General features: G+C 38.6%; 1 protein-coding gene across 1 annotated transcript in view; it reads left to right on the forward strand.

Annotated features, from left to right (window-relative positions):
* LOC308610185 (uncharacterized protein C1orf21) overlaps positions 1–26,368 on the forward strand; it is a 233,901-nt gene that overhangs the window by 186,030 nt on the left and 21,503 nt on the right. The window contains exon 4 of the mRNA XM_081223531.1: positions 18,979–19,055. Within this exon, the coding sequence (XP_081079657.1) occupies positions 18,979–19,055 (77 nt within the window). The remainder of the gene's footprint in view (positions 1–18,978; positions 19,056–26,368) is intronic.

Below are 26,368 nucleotides of genomic sequence, written 5' to 3' on the forward strand. Positions count from 1 at the left end.
CAGTAAATTCTGGGCCTTCAGACACGTGTTCTCTCCGTCTGTAGTACTTCTCTGCCATCCCTCTGTTACAGATGTGACCCCACTCTCATCTGCCTTGCTCCTACATGAATGTTGGTTAGGATCCACCTGGATAGACTATGTGTAATAAGTAAAGGATTTATCTAAAAAATAATTGCATTCTAATATACCCATTCAGAAAGACAGCATTGTCTCCTAATTTATTCTGATTCTTTAGGACATCTAGGAACAGGCCCTCAAGCTTCAGTTTCATTCCCTTCTAGAAAAATGCACCACTTCCCAGACCATTTCTGCGTTAACAGACGTGTCAGCTTTCCGTTGCTTGCCCAAAAAGATACCTTTACTTGAAATGGCAACCCACCCATTATGCATTTGTAGCAAGAAAGTAAAAGCACTTGTTTATATCCATATTTCACCCTTTTAATCAGTAACCCTAAACCTCCTTTATTTCCCACTTAGTCACCACCATTTCCTACTGTCAGCCAAGCCAAAAATCTGGCTGTCATCTTTCACTATACTTTTCCTCTTCCATCTCCTGTATACACTCAATTAACCTCAAGTCTTTTCTCTTCTTATATTATCATTTTGCATTTGGAGTTTTTTCTCAGATATTTGCAGTTGCTCCCTGAGGGCAGGGATCTCATTGGTCTTTTCCTGTTGTTACCCTCAAAGCCTAGCAAGGTGCCTAGTACATAGTGGACACTCAGTAATTTTCTTGATAACTCTGAAATCTGTTCCCTTGTCTCTAATTCCCAGAGTAATAAGCTATCTTATCAACACTAGCATTTGGTATGCACTAGCTAGCTAGCATTTGGTATGCACTTCCTATACAACAGGCAACCCAGTGAAGTAGGTACAACTTTTATCCCCATTTCATAGGTGAGGAAACTGAAGCACAGAGGTTACATAATCTGCTCAAGGTGACACAAGTAGAAAGTGAAGAGGAAGTCTGACTGCAGAACCCATACTCTCTTTTTTTTTTTTTTTTTTTTTTTGCGGTACGCGGGCCTCTCACTGCTGTGGCCTCTCCCGTTGTGGAGCACAGGCTCCAGACGCGCAGGCTCAGCGGCCATGGCTCACGGGCCCAGCCGCTCCGCGGCATGTGGGATCTTCCCGGACCGGGGCACGAACCCACGCCCCCTGCATCGGCAGGCAGACCCTCAACCACTGCGCCACCAGGGAAGCCCAGAACCCATACTCTTGTTATCTGCTGTGCTGTCCCCTCTTGTCTTGCTAGCTTCTCAGAGAATCTCTTCTGACTTACAGGAACAGCTTCCTGACCAGCTCTCTGATCCCATCTTTTTTTCCAAGTGGAGTATAGTTGACTTACAATATTATATTAGTTTCAGGTGTAGGACATAGTGATTCAGTATTTTTTATAGATTATATTCCATGTAAAGCTATTGTAAAATATCGGCTGTATTCCCTGTGCTGTACATTATACCCTTGTATCTGATTTTACACCTAGCAGTTTGTACCTCTTAATCCTCTTCCCCTATTTTCCCCCGCCCCCCGAGCCCTCTCTGATTCCATCTTTAAAACACAATTCTGACATGACAGAAGCTTCATAAACTCTTGCAGTAGTTCCACCTTATGTCAAAGGAAAATCTAAATGCCCAACATGAACCATTCATGGGCCAGCCCCTGCCCACCTCACCACCTTATCTTTCACACAGCCTCCTGGCACCCCATGCTCTCTGTGGATCTCCCGGGCTCCATACAACTATACATGCCTGGTTCTCTTTTCTCCCTGCCAGGTATACATTCTTCAAGACCCAATCCTGCCTTTCCGTCTCCGGGAAGCTTCCCTGATCTCCTCCTCTGGGTTGTGTCATTGCAAGTGCTTCCACCACGCATACTTGTATCTTCTTTTTAACTTCTATTTTTTAAATGTCTGTTCACTTTGTTTTTAGTAGGTGAAGAACATACCTTTGATTCCCTAGTACAGCCTGGCACGTAGGTACCATTAAATAGTGATTTAATAAAGAATGGGCCATTGGGTTTCTCTACTATAGTTTTCTACTAGTCTTTTGTTGTTTTTTTTTGTGTGTGTGGTACGTGGGCCTCTCACTGTTGTGGCCTCTCCCGTTGTGGAGCACAGGCTCCAGACCTGCAGGCCCAGCGGCCATGGCTCACGGGCCCAGCCGCTCCGCGGCATGTGGGATCCTCCCGAACCAGGGCATGAACCCGCGTTCCCTGCATTGGCAGGTGGACCCCCAACTACTGCGCCACCAGGGAAGCCCCTAGTATTTTTTAATATATGTTTCTGTCCCTGTTTGACTTTTCATTGTGAGCCATGAACCTGGGTTTTGATATTTGTTTGGCCTGAGATGACTGAGTTTTGCAGATGTGATAGGCTGAATAATGACCCCCCCAACTCCCAATTTGGCCACGCCCTAATCCCTGGAACCTGTGAATATGTTCCCCTACATGGGAAAAGGAACTTTGACAAAACTAAGGATCTTGACATGAAGAGATTATCCTGGATTATCACAAGGATCCTTACAAGAGGGATGCAGGAGGATAAGCATTAGAAAAAGAAGATATAAGGATGGAAGCAGAGGTCAGAGAAGAGAGATGCTAAGCTGCTGACTTTGAAAATGGATCAAGGAGCCATGAGTCAAGGTAAGCAGCCTCTAGAAGCTGGAAAGCAAATACTCTCCTAGAGCCTCCAGAAGGAAGAAAGACTTGAACACTGATTTCAGACTTTTGACCTCCAAATTTGTGTTTTAATCTATAAGTCTGTGGTAATTTGTTAAGCAGCGGTAGGAAACCAATATAGATTTTGTTACCTTGAAACATGGCAGTGCAATAAATACCTAAAAATGTGGAAGTGACTTTGAAATTGGGAAGTGGACAGAGACTAGAAGAATTTTAAAGAGCATAATAGAAAAAGCCGAGATTGCCCTGAACAGCTAGTAGAAATATGGTTATTAAAGAATCTGCTGGTGAAGGTTCAGAAGGAAATAAGGAAGATGTTATTTGAAACTGGAGAAAAGGGGATCGCTGTCATATAGTAGCAAAAAGCTTAGCTGAATTGTGTCCTACAGCACTGTGGCAACAGAATTTATAAACAGTGAACTTGATTATTTAGCTAAGATTTCCAAGCAGAGTGTTCAAGTCACAGCCTAGTTTCTTCTTGCTGCTTATAGTAAAATGCGAAAGAAAAGAGATAAATTGAGGGAAGAGCTGTTCCTTAATCAAAAAGGAACCAGGACTTGATGATTTGGGAAATTGTCAGCCTATCCAGATTGCAAAAGACACTAAAGCTAAAAGATTCACTCTCTGGAGAGAATGCTCTGGAAAGAAAACCAAGAGTGTAGCTGAACAATATTTTTGCTAGTTTCTGGAAAGGATTAAAAAGTCAGAGCATTTAATCACACAGATGTCTCTTTGAATAGATTAGGCATGTGATTTAGGCATGAATTCCCTCAGCCATCTCAGCAGAAGCCAGGAATAGAGAGAGGATTATTCAGGAAAGATCTGTGGAGGAACATCCTGTGCTATGGAGTGAATACCCATGGCATACACAGGAGACCCGTGAGGATCTCAAGGAAGTTATACCAACAGAAATACTGCTTCTTTGAACTGAAAAGAACAGAGAGAGGGTGAAATGAAAGAAGGTTGTTGCACTCCCGAACTTCTGTAGGCAGGAAACAATCTGATAAAACAACTCAGCTGCAAACCTGTGCTACCCTTCAAGAAAAAGGAAGAAAGACTACAAAGATGGAGCCACAGGCCCAGAGGGCAGAGTCTTAAACCACAGAGGATTATTCCAAGGTCTTGAAACCTGATGGAGTTTGCACAGTTGGATTTTGACATTGCTGGGGACTGATGACTCCCTTTTCCCTTCCATTTTCTTCCTTTTTGAATAGGACCGCCTGTAGCTGTAACTTTGTGTCTGTCCCACCACGTATTTTGTGATCAGATATCTTGTTCTGAATTCCACAGGTTCACAGATGGAAAGGAATTCTGCCCTAGGATAGATTATACCCAGAGCCTCATCCATTTGTAATTTAGATCATTTAGGTAATGAGATAATTACATAATGGGACTTTTAAGCTGATGAAATTTAAGTAAGACTTGAGACTTGAGTTGATACTGTAATGGGCTGAGACTTAGGTACCTAAGGATGGAGTGAATGTATTTTGCATATGGGATGGGTATGAATCTTTGGGGCCACGGGGAACAGTGGTAGGCTGCATAATACCTCCCCACAAAGATGTCTACATCCTAATCCATGGAACCTGTAAATATATTACCTTCATGGGAAAAGAGATTAAATTAAGGATCTTGACCTGTAAAAATTATTTTGAATTATTTGAGTAGGCCCAATATAATCACAAGGATCCTTATAAGAGTAAGGCAGGAGTGTCAGTTAGAAAAAGAAGGTGTAAGAAGCAGAGGTCATAGAGGAGAGACGATGCTTCACTGCTGCTTTGAAGATGGAGGAAGGGACCATGAGCCAAGGAATGCAGGTGAAGTCTAGGAGCTGGAAGAGGAAAGGAAACACGTTGTTTCCTAGAGCCTCAGAAGGAAGGCAGCTCTGTGAACTGTTTTTAGACTCTTGCCCTCCAGAAGTGTAAGACCATAAATTTGTGCCACTAAATTTGTGTTCATTTTCTATAGCAGCAATAGGAAATTAATACACCAGATTTTCTGGACACTGACATATTTGGAATTAAAGAGAGTTGTGGGTATGTCCAGCTAGATCAGGAAGGCTGGAGTCTGATTTTTGGCTGGCTTAGCACAGTGAATGCAAGAAAAAAGATCATGCCTGTAGGAAAAACTGGATCATTTAAGTTTTTGTTTTTAGCTTTGACACTTACAGTTTCTCAACTTAGGAAAACCTGCAAGATTTTGGTTTACCCCAGGAAAAGTTTAGCAATTCTGCACAAATGATGGCTTTTTATTTGTTAAAATATTAAAGGCGTGATGGATGATACAGTTCTTTGTTCTAATATTTTGTTAACTTTGATTTTGATTTTTCTGCCTATGTTTTTACCTACCAGAAAAATCTAGCATAAAGCATGTTTATTTTGGGCTAGTCAGCTCTTAAATGCAATCTTTTAGGGACCATAATCCATTGATAGTTGGATTCTTAAAATCTTTGGTCTTCTTATTATGGATCACAGTGATTATGATTCACATTCCTATGTGTTTTGTTTTATTTGATGGGTGGAGAGGGGAAGTGAAAAATGGAAAAATCAAGAGATGTGTAGGTGTGGGTGTCAGTGCAGTTTTCTGAGTGGGGAATAAACCACAGATTTTTGTCTCTATTCTATCTTACTGTGTCCAGGTGGCATTTAACATAATTTATTAATGTCAGCTAACCAACTAGTTTCAGCTTTGTTTTGAAATCTAAACTCTGCATGGCATTTTGGCCCAATTTAAACTTTCAATAATTAAGTGTTTTCCATGTTTAGTACAAATAAGATACTTGATGGATTTACACATGAGACTCTTCAGAAAGGAAGATCAGAATGGTTAATGTTAGGTAGTTCTTGATTAAGAAAATATACTTTTTTAAAAAATTAGCATTATGGTCATCATTAGGGCTATTTGTAAATATTCCAGTTCTGCTCCTTCTAAGCACGTAGTAGGATTGTACTTTCATCAGTCTCTTGACTAGTGTGGTTCTGTGACATGCTTTGGCTGAGTAACGATGAGCACTTAACCTTGCTCAACTCTATCCTCCCCTCCCCTGCCATGGTGATTGAGAGCACATGTAGACATGTGGCCTCCACTGGCCTGAGTCCCTGAGTGATGAGGATGAGCAGAGCTCTCCTGCCAGCCTGCACTGGACATGTAGCAGGTGTAAGACATAAACTTGTATATTATTAAACTACTGATATCAGGGGTTGTTTTTTACTGCAGCATAACCTACCCTGTCCTAACTTTTCGGCATCTTGGCCAAAAATTGAATGCGGTTCTTCCAAATTAGAAAAACCTGGAGATACACCATCTTGTTGTAAACATCCTTAACTTATAATTCTAAGTGTGATTTATAAAATTATAGCTTGTTCCTTTTATTTTTTTTCCACAACTCACACACACACTCTATTTTATTTTTACAAGAGATAAACTGTCACCAAGCATTGTAAATGGATGACCACAACAAAAGCAACAATGATTGCAATTACCAAACACGAAACACACTCATACTATGTCATAATATTGACATTCAGTCCAGTAATCCTCCACTGTAACAGCTCCTTTACTTTGCAGTGAAAATTGATTTGTATACTTTTTGCCTCTGAGTCCTTGTGGGATTTTTTTTTTATTCAAACAGAAACTCACAAATCTTATAATCATCCTCATCAGTTCACTCAATCCCATGTAATTAATTTTTTTTTCATCTTGATCTTTTGTTAGCACTTTTATGAATTCATCAGTTTTCCGTTGGAGTTCTGAAAATGCTTATTCATTCAGTTCAGCAGTGTAATCTGTTACCAGAAACCTGTACTTGTCAGTCTTTTCCATGAATTCCTTGAAGATGAAACCTTTTTATAGGAACATTTCTGCAAAAGCATCAGAGTATACCCAGAACTGTCTGTAAATGACAAAAGACTTAGAAATGACCACGGTTAAAGATTTGATGAAAGTTCATAATAATGCAATTGACAAGGAAATTTAGTTATTTCTGAGATATACATTTTAAAGCAATAACTAGAATTATGACTTATAACATTATACCAGAACATATAAGATTTTTAGAAATTTCATGTAATGTCTGAAACATTTATATTAACATATTTCCATACAAATAACCCAAAGAAAGTTTAGTATTAGTTGTTTTTTTGTTTGTTTTTTTATACTGCAGGTTTTTATTAGTCATCAGTTTTATACACATCAGTGTATACATGTCAATCCCAATCGCCCAATTCAGCACACCCCATCCCCACCACACCGCGGCTTTCCCCCCGCTTGGTGTCCATACATTTGTTCTCTGCATCTGTGTCTCAACTTCTGCCCTGCAAACCGGTTCATCTGTAACATTTTTCTAGGTTCCACATACATGCATTAATATACGATATTTGTTTTTCTCTTTCTGACTTACTTCACTCTGTATGACAGTCTCTAGATCCATCCACATATCAACAAATGACTCAATTCCATTCCCTTTTATGGCTGAGTAATATTCCATTATACATATGTACCACATCTTCTTTATCCATCCATCTGTCGACGGGCATTTAGGTTGCTTCCATGACCTGGCTATTGTAAACAGTGCTGCAATGAACATTGGGGTGCATGTGTCTTTTTGCATTATGGTTTTCTCTGGGTATGTGCCCAGTAGTGGGATTGCTGGATCATATGGTAATTCTATTTTTAGTTTTTTAAGGAACCTCCATACTGTTCTCCATAGTGGCTGTATCAATTTACATTCCCACCAGCAGTGCAAGAGGGTTCCCTTTTCTCCACACCCTCTCCAGCATTTGTTGTTTGTAGATTTTCTGATGATGCCCATTCTAACTAGTGTGAGGTGATACCTCATTGTAGTTTTGATTTGCATTTCTCTAATAATTAGTGATGTTGAGCAGCTTTTCATGTGCTTCTTGGCCCTCTGTATGTCTTCTTTGGAGAAATGTCTATATACGTCTTCTGCCCATTTTTGGACTGGGTTGTTTGTTTTTTCAATATTGAGCTGCATGAGCTGTTTATATATTTTGAAGATTAATCCTTTGTCCGTTGATTCTTTTGCGAATATTTTCTCCCATTCTGAGGGTTGTCTTTTCGTCTTGTTTATGGTTTCCTTTGCTGTGCAAAAGCTTTGAAGTTTCATTAGGTCCCATTTGTTTATTTTTGTTTTTATTTCCATTACTGTAGGAGGTGGGTCAAAAAAGATCTTGCTGTGATTTATGTCAAAGAGTGTTCTTCCTATGTTTTCCTCTAAGAGTTTTATAACGTCTGGTCTTACATTTAGGTCTTGAATCCATTTTGAGTTTATTTTCATGTATGGTATTAGGGAGTGTTCTAATTTCATTCTTTTATATGTAGTTGTCCAGTTTTCCCAGCACCACTTATTGAAGAGACTGTCTTTTCTCCATTGTATATCTTTGCCTCCTTTGTCATAGATTAGTTGACCATAGGTGCATGGGTTTATCTCTGGGCTTTCTATCTTGTTCCATTGATCTATGTTTCTGTTTTTGTGCTAGTAGCATATTGTCTTGATTACTGTAGCTTTGTAGTATAGCCTGAAGTCAGGGAGTCTGATTCCTCCAGCTCCGTTTTTTTCCCTCAACACTGCTTTGGCTATTCGGGGTCTTTTGTGTCTCCATACAAATTTTAAGATGATTTGTTCTAGTTCCGTAAAAAATGCCATTGGCAATTTGATAGGGATTGCTTTGAATCTGTAGATTGCTTTGGGTAGTACAGTCATTTTCACTATATTGGTTCTTCCAATCCAAGAACGTGGTATATCTCTCCATCTGTTGGTATCATCTTTAATTTCTTTCGTCAGTGTCTTATAGTTTTCTGCATACAGGTCTTTTGTCTCCCTAGGTAGGTTTATTCCTAGGTATTTTATTCTTTTTGTTGCAATGGTAAATGGAAGTGTTTCCAATTTCTCTTTCAGATTTTTCATCATTAGTATATAGGAATGCAAGAGATTTCTGTGCATTAATTTTGTATCCTGCAACTTTACCAAATTCATTGATTAGCTCTAGTAGTTTTCTGGTGGCATCTTTAGGATTCTCTATGTATAGTATCATGTCATATGCAAACAGTGACAGTTTTACTTCTTCTTTTCCAATTTGTATTCCTCTTATTTCTTTTTCTTCTCTGATTGCCATGGCTAGGACTTCCAAAACTATGTTGCATAATAGTGGTGAGAGTGGACATCCTTGTCTCATTCCTGATCTTAAAGGAAATGCTTTCAGTTTTTCACCATTGAGAATGATGTTTGCTGTGGGTTTGTCATATATGGCCTTTATTATGTTGAGGTAGTTTCCCTCTGTGCCCACTTTTTGGAGAGTTTTTATCATAAATGGGTGTTGAATTTTGTCAAAAGCTCTTTCTGCATCTATTGAGATGATCATATGGTTTTTATTCTTCAATTTGTTAATATGGTGTATCACATTGATTGATATGTGTATACTGAAGAATCCTTGCATCCCTGGGATAAATCCCACTTGATCATGGTGTATGATCCTTTTAATCTTTTGTTGGATTCTGTTTGCTAGTATTTTGTTGAGGATTTTGGCATCGATATTCATCAGTGATATTGGTCTGTAATTTTCTTTTTTTGTAGTATCTTTGTCTGGTTTTAGTATCAGGGTGATGGTGGCCTCGTAGAATGAGTTTCGGAGTTTTCCCTCCTCTGCAATTTTTTGGAAGAGTTTGAGAAGGATGGGTGTTATCTCTTCTCTAAATGTTTGATAGAATTCACCTGTGAAGCCATCTGGTCCTGGACTTTTATTGTTGGAAGATTTTTAATCACAGTTTCAATTTCATTACTTGTGATTGGTCTGTTCATATTTTCTGTTTCTTCCTGGTTCAGTCTTGGAAGGTTATACCTTTCTAAGAATTTGTCCATTTCTTCCAGGTTGTCCATTTTATTGGCATAGAGTTGCTTGTAGTAGTGTCTTAGGATGCTTTGTATTTCTGTGGTGTCTGTTGTAACTTCTCCTTTTTCATTTCTAATTTTATTGATTTGAGTCATCTCCCTCTTTTTCTTGATGAGTCTGGCTAATGGTTTATCAATTTTGTGTATCTTCTCAAAGAACCAGCTTTTAGTTTTATTGATCTTTGCTATTGTTTTCTTTGTTTCTATTTCATTTATTTCTGCTCTAATCTTTATGATTTCTGTCCTTCTGCTAACTTTGGGTTTTGTTTGTTCTTCTTTCTCTAGTTCCTTTAGGTGTAAGGTTAGATTGTTTATTTGAGATGTTTCTTGTTTCTTGAGGTAGGCTTGTATAGCTATAAACTTCCCTCTTAGAACTGCTTTTGCTGCATCCCATAGGTTTGGATCATTCTGTTTTCATTGTCATTTGTCTCTAGGTATTTTTTGATTTCCCCTTTCATTTCTTCTGTGATCTCTTGGTTACTTAGTAATGTATTGTTTAGCCTCCTTGTGTTTGTTTTTTACATTTTTTCCCTGTAATTCATTTCTAATCGCATAGCGTTGTGGTCAGAAAAGATGCTTGATATGATTTCAATTTTCTTAAATTTACTGAGGCTTGATTTGTGACCCAAGATGTGATCTATCCTGGAGAATGTTCTGTGTGCACTTGAGAAGAAAGTGTAATCTGCTGTTTTTGGATGGAATGTTCTATAAATATCAATTAAATCTATCTGGTCTGTTGTGTCATTTAAAGCTTCTGTTTCCTTATTGATTTTCATTTTGGATGATCTGTCCATTGGTGTAAGTGACGTGCTAAAGTCCCCCACTATTACTGTGTTACTATCGATTTCCTATTTTATAGCTGTTAGCAGTTGCCTTATGTATTGAGGTGCTCCTATGTTGGGTGCATATATATTTGTAATTGTTATATCTTCTTAGATTGATCCCTTGATCATTATGTAGTGTCCTTCCTTGTCTCTTGTAACATTCTTTATTTTAAAGTCTATTTTATCTGATATGAGTATAGCTACTCCAGCTTTCTTTGGATTTCCATTTGCATGGAATATCTTTTTCCATCCCCTCACTTTCAGTCTGTATGTGTCCGTAGGTCTGAAGTGGGTCTCCTGTAGACAGCATATATATGGGTCATGTTTTTGTATCCATTCAGCAAGGCTGTGTCTTTTGTTTGGAGCGTTTAATCCATTCACGTTTAAGGTAATTATCGATATGTATTTTCCTATGACCATTTTCTTAATTGTTTTGGGTTTGTTTTTGTAGATCCTTTTCTTCTCTTGTGATTCCCACTTAGAGAAGTTCCTTTAGCATTTGTTGTAGAGCTGGTTTGGTGGTGCTGAATTCTCTTAGCTTTTGCTTGTCTGTAAAGCTTTTGATTTTTCCATCAAATCTGAATGAGATCCTTGCTGGGTAGAGTAATCTTGGTTGTAGGTTCTTCCCTTTCATCACTTTAAGTATATCATACCACTCCCTTCTGGCTTATAGAGTCTTTGCTGTGAAATCAGCTGTTAACCTTATGGGAGTTCCCTTGTATGTTACTTTTCGTTTTTCCCTTGCTGCTTTCAATAATTTTTCTTTGTCTTTAATTTTTGCCAGTTTGATTACTATGTGTCTCGGCGTGTTTCTCCTTGGGTTTATCCTGTATGGGGCTCTCTGCGCTTCCTGGACTTGGGTGGCTATTTCCTTTCCCATGTTAGGGAAGTTTTTGACTATAATCTCTTCAAATATTTTCTCAGGTCCTTTCTCTGTCTCTTCTCCTTCTGGGACCCCTATAATGTGAATGTTGTTGTGTTTAATGTTGTCCCAGAAGTCTCTTAGGCTGTCTTCATTTCTTTTCATTCTTTTTTCTTTATTCTATTCCACAGCAGTGACTTCCACCATTCTGTCTTCTGGGTCACTTATCCGTTCTTCTGCCTCAGTTATTCTGCTATTGATTCCTTCTAGTGTAGTTTTCATTTCAGTTATTGTATTGTTCATCTCTGTTTGTTTGTTCTTTAATTCTTCTAAGTCTTTGTTAAACATTTCTTACATCTTCTCAGTCTTTGCCTCCATTGTTTTTCCGAGTTCCTGGATCATCTTCACTATCATTATTCTGAATTCTTTTTCTGGAAGGTTGCCTATCTCCGCTTCATTTAGTTGTTTTTCTGGGGTTTTATCTTGTTCCTTCATCTGGTATGTAGCTTCTGCCTTTTCATCTTGTCTATCTTTCTGTGAATGTAGCTTGTTTCTTTTAATTCCTGCCATAGTAACTGAAAGACTTGGTTCTAGGTTTGTTGGTAAACAGTGAAATCTGTTCTGAGCAATTTCTTTAAACTGTTTACTTTTTAAAGATTATTTTAAATGTTTCCAATCTATCTTGTGAAACAACTATGTGAAAAATATTCGGTGCTTTAAAACTGATTTGCTCTACTTAACATTTACTTGGTATAAAATGAGGTACATGGTTATATTTTAATTTATGGAAAGAATTTCCATAGAGCTGAAACTTTCCATGCCAATTTCATCACTACTAAATAATTCTAACAAAATACTAATAATTCTAATAATTTCCGTGGACAGGTAATTATAATTATGTTGACCTCACGTAATCATGATACCGGTGGGCCCAATTCAACAGTTGCATTGCGTAGCTTGGGCCTTGCCATTTGCTAACATCCAGATATTCTGGTAGAATAAATGTGGCTCAGCTAATCACCATCACTCAGAAGATGGAAGATACTATTCCTTTATATTTGAAGGAGGTGGTGTCCTACTTGTGTTAATACTACATACGAAATCACACAAATTTTTAAAACATCAAATGAGATTGTTTTCTCAGAGAGTATATCGTATGAGACAATCCCCAGAAGCTGGAATGATTACTCATTATTTATGTTATAGCTGAATGTGTTCTTATTTTTAAATGTGTGTGTACCCCCCAAAAATCTCCTAATTCTAGTTAAAGTATTTACCTTTTGTAGTTTTCAGGTACTTTCTGAAATGCAGTGGTTAAAATGCACACACACAGAGTCATTGTGTAGAGGGAAACCCACTGAGAGTTCGTATTTAGTGCTTTTGTACCTTTTCTCTGTGTGGCCCCTCATTAGCAGGTCCCAGAAGCTAGTACTCCAACTCCCACTATTTTTCTCTAGGCCTCCAGCTTCCTCCATCCATCTGGCCCCTGAGATTTCTTTATAAGACAGAACTTCCTGCCGTTGGGCCCAGAAAAACAAAAAGAAATTCCTCCTCATACTTCCAAACCAGACCAACTCTGGGAACCTCCCAGGACCCAGACTCAGTGGGATGACACAGGCAAAGAAGTGATAGGAGGAAAGAAGCTCCTTCCCTCACCAACAGGGAGTAGTGGGGTACTTTCTTCAACTCCCTGAGTGCATTGTGTTGCTTCCTTCAGAATTAAGGAGCTGAAGTTCAAGAGGACTTTGTAAAGAAGCTGTCAATTTCTCTTGTATTCTGACTTTCCCTTTGGGAGATGCCCCCCTAGATTGGAAGCAGCAGAATAAATATATTTCGGTTTGACTGTCTTCAACATGAGAGAAGCTAAGAAGAGAATGATAGGTTTACTCTAGACACTGACAAGTGTGTTCTGTTCATAAATAAAATTGCAAGCAAAGGAGTTATTTGATTTGCTGTTTAAATAAACCTGTCACTACCTGACATTAGTTTGCAAACATTTTTGAGAAATGGATGTTTTTGTCCAGCATCCATTGAAAGCCCCTGAATGTACAGTTCAAGGGATTGCTGCTCTGAGAGGCCTTGCTATTGACCCCTGAGGCAGCTCTGCAGAACCCCAGGGCTCAGTTTGAAAACTGCTCTGTGGAAGGCCAAGAGGGAGAATTCTAAGCACAAAGGTACCTTTTCTCTGAAATAAAAGTCCTCAAACGTTTCTGAGTTAAGAGTCACCTAGGACTCTTGTTTAAAATGCAGATTCCTGGGTGCAATCCCAGAATCTGACACTTAGGAGGTATTGTGTTGGGCCTGGGAATCTGTATTTTGACAAGCATCCTAGATGATTCTGATACCAATATGGATGGATCATAAAAACACAGCTCTACCAACTGCCTGCTGAGGGCCCTTTCAATGGCTTCATCTTAATCCCACTTGGTCCCAGTTTATTTTAGGTACTTAGAGTATCAAATGCCATTAAAATAGTTTTTTCTTGCCAAGGGAAATAATATCTTAGTCACCTCTTCCGTCATCTCCCAGTTTAATTCTCTGTTCCTATTCCTGGGGCACCCTAAATGTGGCATGGCTCTCAGCCCTCTCTGTTGGAGCTGCTCCATCTGAGACTCCCATCAGTCTCATCCTTCCTCTGGCCTTTCTTGGTTTTGTTTGTTTGCTTATTGTTTCTTTTTTTAAAGACAGGTCTCTTTAAACTTCTCCTTCCCCAACAAACAAACCCAAAGCAGAAGTTAATTGGTGTTTGTAAGCAAATATAAAACTGACTTCTTTTTTTTTTTTTTTTTTTTTTTTGCGGTACGTGGGCCTCTCCCGTTGTGGACCGCAGGCTCAGCGGCCATGGCGCACGGGCCTAGCCTCTCCGCGGCATGTGGGATCTTCCCAGACCAGGGCACGAACCCGTGTCCCCTGCATCGGCAGGCGGACTCTCAACCACTGCGCCACCAGGGAAGCCCCAAAACTGACTTCTTGATGTAAATACAGTGAACCAGTAAGCATATATATGCTCCCATGTAGCAAGGTGCTAGGTGTTCTGATAGAAAGACATATAAGAACAAATCCAAATAAATAAAATTTGTAAAATAAATAAAGCCCACAATGAGACACCCACTTGAATGACTATAATTGAAAAGACAATACCAAGTGTTGGCAGGGAGGTAGAGAAACTGGAACTGCACTGCTGGTGGGAATGTAAAATGACACAGCCACTTTGGAAAACAGTTTGGTGACATCTTAAATAGTCAAATATAAATTTATCATATAATCTAGCAGTTCCACTCCTTAGAGTCTACCCAAGAGAAATGGAAATGTATGTTCACACAAAGACTTGTATACGAATGTTGATAGCAGCATTATTCATAATAGCCACAAACTGGAAACAGTCCATATGTTCATCAAGTTATGCATGGATAAACAAAATACAGTATATCCATACATTGGAATATTATCTAGCAATTAAAATAAATGAAACACTGAAATATGCTGAAGTACAGATGAACCTCGAAAACATTACGCTAAGTGAAAAATTCCAGATGCAATAGGCTATATATTGTATGATTCCATTTATGTGAATCTAGACGAAGCAAATTTGTAGAGACAGAAAGCAGATCTGTGGTTGCTGGGGCCCACAGATGAGAACAAATGGGTATGACGAAACTTTTGGGGCTGATCTAACTGTTCTAAAACTGGATTGTGGTGATAATTGCACAACTGTATAAATTTACTAAAATCATTTAATCATACATTTATAATGGGGGAATTGTATGGAATATAGATTTTATCTCAATAAGGCAGTTAAATATTTTTTCTTAAAGCGTATACCACAATTAAATAATTGAAAGTTCTTTTCTATGCAAAAGAAATAGAAAGGCACTATATATAGTTCAGGTGTGGCCTGCAGACCCCTGGAGGTTCCTGAGATATTCTCTGGGAGTCTTCAGTCATTTTCCTAATAATAAAGAAGCTATTTGCCTTTTTGAAGGCAAATAGCTGTTGACATTTGTACTTATGGTGCAAAAGCAATGGTGGGTAAAACTGCCTGTGCCTTAGCACAAATCCAGGCATTGGCACCACACCTTATTAGTAGTCATAGTAGTACTATTATTAGTAGTACTAATAGTAGTTATTATTAGTAGTCACCACCACCAAGCATAGTGGAAGAATATATTCTATTTTCACTTAAGAATGCCCTTGATGGGGACTTCCCTGGTGGCGCAGTGGTTAAGAATCCACCTGCCAATGCAGGGGACACGGGTTCAATCCCTGGTCCGGGAAGATCCCACATGCCACGGAGCAACTAAGCCCGTGTGCCACAACTAATGAGCCTGTGCTCTAGAGCCTGCGAGCCACAACTACTGAAGCCCACATGCCCTAGAGTCCACGCTCCGCAACAAGAGAAGCCACCACAATGAGAAGCCCGCTCGCCACAACTAAAGAAAGCCCGTGGGCAGCAATGAAGACCCAACGCAACCATAAATAAAATTGATTCTTAAAAAAAAAAGAATGCCCTTAATGAAGCAGTAGAAATTATTGAATTTTTTAACTCTTAGACCTTAGATGCATATCTTTTTATTTTTGAATAAGATCGTTATCTCAAGGAAAAGCACTTCTGCAATTGATTGAGTTGCAAGCTGAACTTACAGCTGTTTTTTGTGGGACACCATCTCTACTGTAGAAAAAAAGTGCCTGGCAGACAAATTATGGATATTCAGACTTAGGTATTTGGCAAACAGTTTCTCAAAAATGACCGAATAGAGCCCGTTACTCCAAAGAAAACAATTGTCAGTGTTTATTGCTGGTCATAAAATTCGAATGTTAAACCAAAATTAGAATTTTGGAAAACTTGTAGCCACCACTATGAGCTTGACACCTTTTGTCAAGACTTTTCTCATGAGGGACTTCCATGGCGGTCCAGTGGTTAAGACTCTGCACTTCCAATGCAAGTGGCGCGGGTTCGATCCCTGGTTGGGGAACTAAGATCCCGCATGCTGCGCAGCGCAGCCAAAAATTAAAATTAAAAAAAGGAAAGAGGGCTTCCCTGGTGGCACAGTGGTTGAGAGTCCGCCTGCCGATGCAGGGGACGCGGGTTCGTGCCCTGGTCTGGGAAGATCCCACATGCCACGGAGCGGCTGGGCCCGTGAGCCATGGCCACTGAGCCTGCACGTCTGGAGCCTGTGCTCCGCAACGGGAGAGGCCACAACAGTGAGAAGCCCGCATACCTCAAAAAAGAAAAAAAAAAGAAAGGGGGGGGAAGATTTTTCTCATGAGATTGATGCTGATTTTAACAAATGTGATTTTTTTCATATTGTGTAATGAAATGTATCAAATTTGCATAATATAGGTAAGAGGTCTTGATACTAAAAACTTAAAGGACTACTGGCCTAGTGGCTAATAGCATGAACTCTGGGGCCATTCTGCATGGATTCAAATCCCAACGCTATTACTTATTACTTGTAGAATGCCAGTAAGTGTTTCGCCTCTCGATACCTCAGATTCCTCATTTATAAAATGGGGAAAATAATGATACCTATCTCAGAGAGGTATGTGGGCATAAAAGTAAATTAATATATATATACTTGTGAACGTTAAAATGAGTTGATACATGCAACCAGTTAGAATAACATGTGGTGAGTTGTTACTGATCTTGATGAGTGGTAATTTGTACAAACAAATACATTATAAGTACAAAATAGATAGAAATCTCTATGTAATTATGTATATATTTGTAACCAGGAAATCTCCAGCTGCCTCCTCCCCATCCCCCATGCCCTCACCCCCCATCTCTGTCTCACCTTGGGTCCTCTCACTTCCTGGAAAGGCACATCTGTGCCCAATGTCCTAAAGTGTCCTCCCCATCTATTGAGTCTCTGTTTGGGGCAGTTCCTTCTTTTTTAGCAGCCACACCATGTGTTTTTAAGGAAGATTTTGTGAGACAGTATAGTTATGAAGGGTGCAGTTTCATAAATTGAATAGAAACAGAATATAATTATATGTCTTTGCATTCTTAGAATTAGAAGTCTCTTTCCTGCCTTAGCAGTGTTTAAAATTGTGATGCATCGTTTAAGTTCAAAGAGTTTAGGGAATTATGTGAACAGAGAAAAGGAATAAGGTTCTGTCACATCAAGCACATCCATTTTCAGTGCTTAATCCAAGCACACATAAAGTTTAAGGGGGAAAATGACTCATTTGGAGGGAACCTACATCTTCAGTCCTGCAGAGAGACTACAGTTGAGCTATTGTTATCTATGTTTAGAAAAGTTAATTACGTGCTGACATCATTTATTTGTTCTCCCAATATTCGATGAGTGCCTCCCATGGAGTGCCAGGCCCCTAGCCAGGCACTGTTGTTCCAGTTGTAAAGAAGGGATGTGGGTCCCGCCCTCCTGGACTTAGTGCATTAAAGTTTTCTAATTGTTCTCCCACCTTCTTTGTAAAAAAAAAATAAGGTAGTTCATCTGTTGTTCACTGACTACATCAGCAGAGGGAACAGTATATATTTTATACTTTTTAAATGTTCATGAAAACATTCTCGAGTTTAGTGTGAGGTAAAGAAGGTAAGCTAGACTGCAAAAGAACTGTAATGAATGTTTCTTCTCCTGGAAGATCACAAACAAAATTACCTTCTATTTTGGAGGACTGACGTTATACAGATATGCTCATGTTTGTTGGTAAATAGCAAACAACCAGTCATGTAAGTCGTTGCAGTTTCACTGATTTACATGGCTTCTGCTATCCTAGGAGAAATAATGAGCTCTTGAAAGAGCTCATTTGGGGACCATCTGTTTATGTGCCATCCCACATCACTCTGCCTGTGGTAAGAATGGTGGGTCGGCCCACAGGACTTTTTATTCTTTGCCCCTACCTACCCCAGGTCTTTAATTATTGCCACACCTCAGGTTGCTTGAGTGTATATAGTCACCTGTTAAGTAGGTTTAGAATAGTCCTTCCTTTCATTTTCGGGGGTATATTTAGAGAGCAAATTTTAGAGCACCTTAAATATTTTTTTAAAGATAATGTAAAAACACAAAGCAGTAGTATTATTGAGACAGTGTGCTTACTGATATACTTGTATTTTAAGATTTGAGAGTATTTCTTTCCTATGCGGCTGGTTTACTGGGAATAAGAAATCAGATCAGGCTAAAAGCCAAAGAAGTATTTCTGGAATACAGGCTAGTATTGAGTTTCATTAATTTAATTGAATTCAATCTCAATATTCATTATACATGGAAAATATTGGCTATTTTTAGTCATGTTCTTGTCCCTGTCACTGCTAGGGCCTTATGCAAACTTTATGTGTCAGTAACTGCAGTTGTCTTTCACAAATAAAATGCACAAAGTCACTTAACCTGGGCAAGCAAACAATGGCTGTGGTTGTACTACTGCTGTTCTCTTTCACTAGAGTCTTCTGTTCTTTGATTCTCTTACTGTTTTCAGTAACTCCACCTAAAAATCAAATATTACTCACACGTTATTTTCTAAAAGGAGCCATAGCTGTTATAAAAGTTAATTCCTCTTTTCATGACAATGTTCCCTGTTAAAATATTTGGCAGTTCTACTTGTACTGTGTGACATCTTTGTAAGGACTTTTGTCCTCCCCAACCTCAGAGGCTCCCCAAAAAATCTAACATTGTGTTGATGAAAATTTATGCTCTTGTTTAATTGTTGATTCTCATCTTATCTTTTACATGTGTGTTTATGTGTTTCAGGAAAAAAGTGCCAGTTCAAATGTAAGACTTAAAACTAATAAAGAGATTCCGGGATTAGTTCATCAACCCAGAGCAAAGTAAGTTCTAGTTCCTATTTTCCTATATTGTTTTTAAAGCTAAAAATGTTTTTAGAGTGAGCTCCATTTTGCCTGCCAGGTAACCAAGACTTATGATAAAGCCTCAGTAATTGAGACAGTGTGATTTAGTCTAATGGAACAAAATAGAGAGACCCAAAACAGACCCACAATATATGACAGAGCTGACACTTCCCATCAGTTAGAAGAAAATGAAGGGGAATATCTTTATAACCGTGGGGTAGGGAAAAACTTTGAATAGTCACAAAGGATGCAAATCTTAAGGAAAATTATTAATTTTTGTGACTACATTAAAATTAAGAACTTCTGTTTATCAAAATATACTATAGGAGAGTAAAAGGCCACAAAATGATGGAACATATTTACAGTACATATAATTAACAATAGTTGGGTTTCCAGAATATTTCAAGTAATTCTAAGAATCAATAAGTAAAAGACAGAACTCATAGAACACCAGGCTAAAGACATAAACAACCACTTGACTGAAGAGGAAACATGAATAGCTAATGCATATGAAAAAATACCATTTCACACCACAAGACTGGCAAAAAATAAGAAGTCTAATAATACTAAAATGTTTACCAGAATGTAGGGATATAAACTGGTACAATTACTTTGGAAAACAACTCCACTCTCAGGTGTATACCCTAGAGAAACTCTTGTGCATGTGTGCCAGCAGGCATATTTTGAAATGTCCATAGCACACTGTTTACGTGAGCTCTTAAAGCTCTTGAAGATATGGGACTTTCCTGGCAGTCCAGTGGTTAAGACTCCACGCTTCCACTGCACAGGGCATGGGTTCCATCCCTGGTTGGGGAACTAAGATCCTGCGTGCCTCGTGGCGGTGACATGGCCAAAAAAAAAAAAAAGCTCTTGGAAATAAAATCCAAATGTCCATCAGACATGTAATGGATAACAAAAATGTGGTATATTCTTATGATGGGAATGCTACATATCAGTGAAAATGAATGACCAATAGCTACCCAGATCAAGATAGAGGAATCTCATGAAATGTAAGGTTGTACCAGTAAGGTAAGTGGTAGTACCTGCCTATGTACAGTTTCATGCATATAAAGTGCAAAAACAGGCAGAGCTAAGCAATATATTATATATATGTACGTGGTAAAACAATAAAGGCAAGCAAGGAAATGAAAAGGCATTAAATTCAGAATAGTGGTTCTTTCTACTGGATAGAAGACAATGGGACCAGAGGTTCTATCTCTTAATCCGAGTGGTGGTTAACGTGCGTGTTCCTTTAATTATTATTATTTGAAAATGTACAAATAACATTATATGTTTCCTTTTCTATGTGTTAAGTATTTCACAATTAAAATGCTAAATTAAAATGCTAAAGAGAATAATGAGTAATTTCTATATTGTTCTAAAACTGAGTCTACCTTGGTGATAAAAGGCACTTGTGTGACTTCGAAGCTACCTGCCCTTTCTTCAAAGAAGCTGTAATCCCTAAGGCTGCAAATCTCTTTTGTGTTGTTCTGCCTAAATATGAACAAATTCCCTAAGGGTGCTGATCACACAAGTACATCTGACACAGTCACCACCATCCCCAAATAAATTTAACTATGACATATATGTAAATCAATATCATAAGTGGAAAAAGTTGTGTTCTCTGGTTCTTCCCAGGAGGTTGAGACAAAAATAACATAATCACTTTAACCTGGCTGAGTGTCTGGAACTGCTGCAGCCATGGCCACTGTGATATGGTGGTTAGGACTCTTCAGGGGGTGGTGAATGAGCTCAGGGATTGAATTTTTTACTTCCAAATAAAACTGGACATTTTAAAATCCATTTATCATTTACAGTGTCAGTATAATGGGACAACCGATTTTTTTCACCCTCAGGTAAATGTCATGCTATAATCACAACCTACCTAATCCACTTCACTTGTAATCACTTTTATCAACACTAATTTTATCTGCCTCTGGGGACAACAGATACCTGATAACACTACCAAATCATCTTTTCATCCAAGCCATTAGATATATGCTCCTTTTAAATGCTTCTAGAAAAAGACTCCATTGAGAATTTTTTTTTCCTTTAAAGCAAATACTTGTTTAACTTTGACACATTGAAATAGCATGCTTTGCAGACTGGCATGTGCTGAAGCTTTCAGAGAAGTTGATTAAATTGGCTCGTGTGTTTACATTAAAATTATGAAGAAAATCCCCTGTTCTTCACACAGCATAATGCTCGTGTGTGTGTGTGTGTGTGTGTGTGTGTGTGTGTGTGTGTGTGTATTTTAAACTGTGAGTCAGATCATTGGGTTTCTGGAATTCAACTAAGAAATATTTCTGGAGAGCTAAGAGAAGGATTTTACTTTTTCTACTCGCTGACATAATATAGGATCCAGGAAATTATTATTTATTATGCAGCTGTATAAAATAAGATGAGGCTTTTTCTCCATGAGTGGAAGGACAATCCCATACCTGATAATGGCAGATTTATTAATAATGAAGGCAGATAATGCTCACATCTTCATTTGATGCACCACATAGAGCACATTCTTACTGTCTTTGTAATCTCAGGTCAATGACCTTATGTCTGTGAGCTTCAGTTTTCTCCAAGAAAAATGGAGTTGAAAAATCCTATCTTATAGGGCTGGGGCTTAAATGAAATAATGTATGCCCGGTTCTTATCACAGTGTCTGACACTTGGTAAGAACACCTTAACAATTAGAAACAACCCAAATGCCCTTTGACAGGAAATTGGATAGATGAACTACACTGTATTCACACAGTGGAATATTAGCAGTTAAAACGAATGCACTGCAACAATGCACAACGCTGGATGGACCCTAGCAATATAGCACTAGAACAAAGAGTAAGTCCTGCAACATTACACAGAGCATAATGCACTCTATAAAGTTAAAAACAACTAAAATAAATCATCTGCTTTTTAAGCACATAGAGAGATAGAGTAAAGCTATGTAAAAGGAAAGCGGGGGCATGATGGTTCCTTTGAGTTGGGAGAAACACACATGGGTGGGACGTAAGTAACCTCTAGGTTCTTGTTAAGATCGCAGCTTTGTAGAGGGAACTTAACCTCAACATAATAAAGGCCATATATGACAAACCCACAGCCAACATCGTTCTCAATGGTGAAAAACTGAAACCATTTCCTGTAAGATCAGGAACAAGACAAGGTTGCCCACTCTCACCACTATTATTCAACATAGTTTTGGAAGTTTTAGCCACAGCAATCAGAGAAAAAAAAGAAGTAAAATGAATCCAAATTGGAAAAGAAGAAGTAAAGCTGTCACTATTTACAGCTGACATGATACTATACATAGAGAATCCTAAAGATACTACCAGAAAACTACTAGAGCTAATCAATGAATTTGGTAAAATAATAGGATACAAAATTAATGCACAGAAATCTCTGGCATTCCTATACACTAATGATGAAAAATCTGAAAGAGAAATTAAGGAAACACTCCCATTTACCATTGCAACAAAAAGAATAAAATACCTAGGAATAAACCTAAGGAGACAAAAGACCTGTATGCAGAAAACTATAAGACACTGATGAAAGAAATTAAAGATGATACCAACAGATGGAGAGATATACCATGTTCTTGGATTGGAAGAATCAATATAGTGAAAATGACTCTACTACCCAAAGCAATCGACAGATTCAGTGCAATCCCTATCAAACTACCAATGGCATTTTTCACAGAACTAGAACAAAAAATTTCACAATTTGTATGGAAACACAAAAGACCCCAAATAGCCAAAGTAATCTTGAGAAAGAAAAACGGAGCTGGAGGAATCAGGCTCCCGGACTTCAGACTATACTACAAAGCTACAGTAATCAAGACAGTGTGGTACTGGCACAAAAACAGAAATATAAATCAATGGAACAGGATAGAAAGCCCAGAGATAAACTCATGCACATATGGACACCTTATCTTTGATAAAGGAGGCAAGAATATACAGTGGAGAAAAGACAGCCTCTTCAATAAGTGGTGCTGGGAAAACTGGATAGCTACATGTAAAAGAATGAAATTAGAACACCTCCTAGCACCATACACAAAAATAAACTCAAAATGGATTAAAGACTTAAATGTAAGGCCAGACACTATAAAACTCTTAGTGGAAAACATAGGCAGAACACTCTATGACATAAATCACAGCAAGATCCTTTTTGACCCGCCTCCTAGAGAAATGGAAATAAAAACAAAAATAAACAAATGGGACCTAATGAAACTTCAAAGCTTTTGCACAGCAAAGGAAAACATAAACAAGACAAAAAGACAACCCTCAGAATGGGAGAAAATATTTGCAAATGAAGCAACTGACAAAGGATTAACCTCCAAAATTTACAAGCAGCTCATGCAGCTCAGTAACAAAAAAACAAAGAACCCAATCCAAAAATGGGCAGAAGACCTAAACAGACATTTCTCCACAGAAGATATACAGATTGCCAACAAACACATGAAAGGATGCTCAACATCACTAATCATTAGAGAAATGCAAATCAAAACTACAATGAGGTATCACCTCACACCAGTCAGAATGGCCATATCATCAAAAAGTCTACAAACAATAAATGCTGGACAGGGTGTGGAGAAAAGGGACCCTCTTGCACTGTTGGTGAGAATGTAAATGGATACAGCCACTATGGAGAACAGTATGGAGGTTCCTTAAAAAACTTAAAATAGAATTACCATATGACCCAGCAATCCCACTACTGGACATATACCCTGAAAAAAACATAATTCAAAAAGAGTCATGTACCGCAGTGTTCACTGCAGCTCTATTTACAACAACCAGGACATGGAAGCAACCTAAGTGTCCATCGACAGATGAATGGATAAAGAAGATGTGGCACATATATACAGTGGAATATTACTCAGCCATAAAAAGAAATGGAATTGAGTTATTTGCAGTGAGGTGGATGGACCTAGAGTCTGTCATACAGAGTGAAGTAAGTCAGAAAGAGAAAAACAAATACCATATGCTAACATATATATAGAATCTAAAAAAAAAAAGTCATGAAGAACCTAGGGGCAAGACGGAATAAAGAGGGAGACCTACTAGAGAATGGACTTGAGGACACGGGGAGGGGGAAGGGTAAGCTGGGACAAAATGAGAGTGGCATGGACATATATACACTACCAAATGTAAAGTAGATAGCTAGTGGGAAGCAGCTGCATAGCACAGGGAGATCAGTTTGGTGCTTTGTGACCACCTAGAGGGGTGGGATAGGGAGAGTGGCAGGGAGACGCAAGAGGGAGGAGATATGGGGATATATGTAATGTATAGCTGATTCACTTTGTTATAAAGCAGAAACTAACACACCATTGTAACGCAATAAAACTCCAATAAAGATGTTAAAAATATAAATAAAAATCGCAGCTTTGGTTTTTTGTTTTGGTTTCATGGGTGCTTATTATACTATTATTTTTAAAAATAACTAAATAAAAGTGAGCCATGAACTACTAGCCATGATGTGTCCTGCTGTGAGGATTAGGATTACCCCACTTCCCTGAGGTGCAATTGAAAAATAGTAATGATGATCATGAAGAAATAACTGTGTTTAGACTAAGATTTTTCAGAAGTAATGGAGTTTCATTTTTGCAGGTGAAGTGTTTGGGAATTAAGACGTTGCCTTCTTATACTTTCTCAGCTTAGGTGTTTATTGTTTGGAAGCTTATTTTTTTAAGTCACTTAAAATGGGAGCCGTGTATCTTTCGGCTCTAGAGCTCATTTTGTCCACCTTTCCTTCGTTTGATTACTTGTCCTTAAGATTCCATAGCATCATCACCCTAGTCTCAGGAAACTGACAAGTCACAGAAAGAAGAGCCTCTGATGGCAGGGTTAACTCACAAGAGCTTTGCTGGGACCAGCTGGGAGCCACAAGAATGCTCCAGGGTATAAATGGAGTATAATCTATAAAAATTTTGAGTCACTATGTTGTACACTCTCAACTAATATAATATTGCAAATCAACTATACCTCAATAAAAAAGAAATGTTCCAGGGGAGCGTTGTGTTTTCCAAGGTGGAACTTTAGTAATTTGAGAGAAATAGGAATAGCCGAAATTGTTAAGCTGTAGTAGTTAAATGCCAACATACAGGCTTTTATAAAAGATTTTTAGATCTAATTAATCTTAGCATCAAGTATTCATACTTTATAAACTAAATGAGAAACAATCCAATTATCCCTTCCTAAATCTTGAAGAAAGACAGTAAAGCCAGCCCAGCATGCTTTTCCGTCTCCTCCCCTCACTCACAATCATCAACTTGTCCATCAGAAGGGGTTTAAGAATCAAGTTGTTACCTAGGGACTGTTTCTCACAGTACAGTGTGTACCCTGGAATGTAAGAACTATTATTAATGCCACTGTGTTGATAGTTTCCACGGGAAGGGAGGGCATCCCTGTTTACCTAGGCGGGAGTCAGTCGATAGGGGTAATTCATCAGAGTGAAAGTTCTGTCTCTCTCCCTATGGAAGAGATTTAGGGCTTCTCCCTGAAAGGAACGCATGAAGAACAGCAGAGTAAGCCTCACGCTGTCTGGTTACACCATCTCTAAGACAACACACAGGTAACGAGGATCTCCGTGGTGGGCGTTTGCTCCACCTGGCAGGGTCTGCTGCACCTCCAGGGATAACGGAGTTTATCTGAAAGAGCTCAGTTAGTGCATTGGGATTTGAGAATACATAAGTCACCCTTCCATTCAAGGCCCTTTCCCTCCTGTCCGCGAATTCTCTCTGCTCTCCTTACCTTCTTAGTTTTGTCCTCACGAACCACGTCCGTCTCATTAAGTATGCCGTTAAATAGCAAAGAACAGGTAAACACACAGGGCGAGGGCTACTCAGACATGCCTCCTCACTTACTCTCACGTTCCAGTGGATTTCAGTTCCAAAGAGGTGCATTTGCTGTCGCCAGTACAGGATATATTCAGGTCAAGTTCTCGGCTCGTTTGCTGCCAGCCCACACCTATGCAGTCAGCTGAATGCCATGCTGATGCTGACAGCCTGTGAAAAATACACATTTTAATATAATAACTAGGATATATTGTTATGGTTACACACAGGGTTGAAATATGCCATGTACTGCTTGCCTGTGCTTTTTGTTTTAATTACAAGGCAAAAATTGGGCATGCACCTCCGAGTAACACCACTATAAATAACGTGTACGTTGAAAGGAAATTGCGTTCCTTAAATCATAGGAACTGATAGACTATTATGAAACACGTTTGCAGGATTACTGTAATGACATTTATCCTTAGTGTGACTTCAGAGTACTTCAGTGGAAAAGTCTGCAAGAAATAAA

This window comes from Mesoplodon bidens (genome assembly GCF_964165515.1).
Source record: "Mesoplodon bidens genome assembly, chromosome: 2".
Taxonomy (NCBI): domain Eukaryota; kingdom Metazoa; phylum Chordata; class Mammalia; order Artiodactyla; family Ziphiidae; genus Mesoplodon; species Mesoplodon bidens.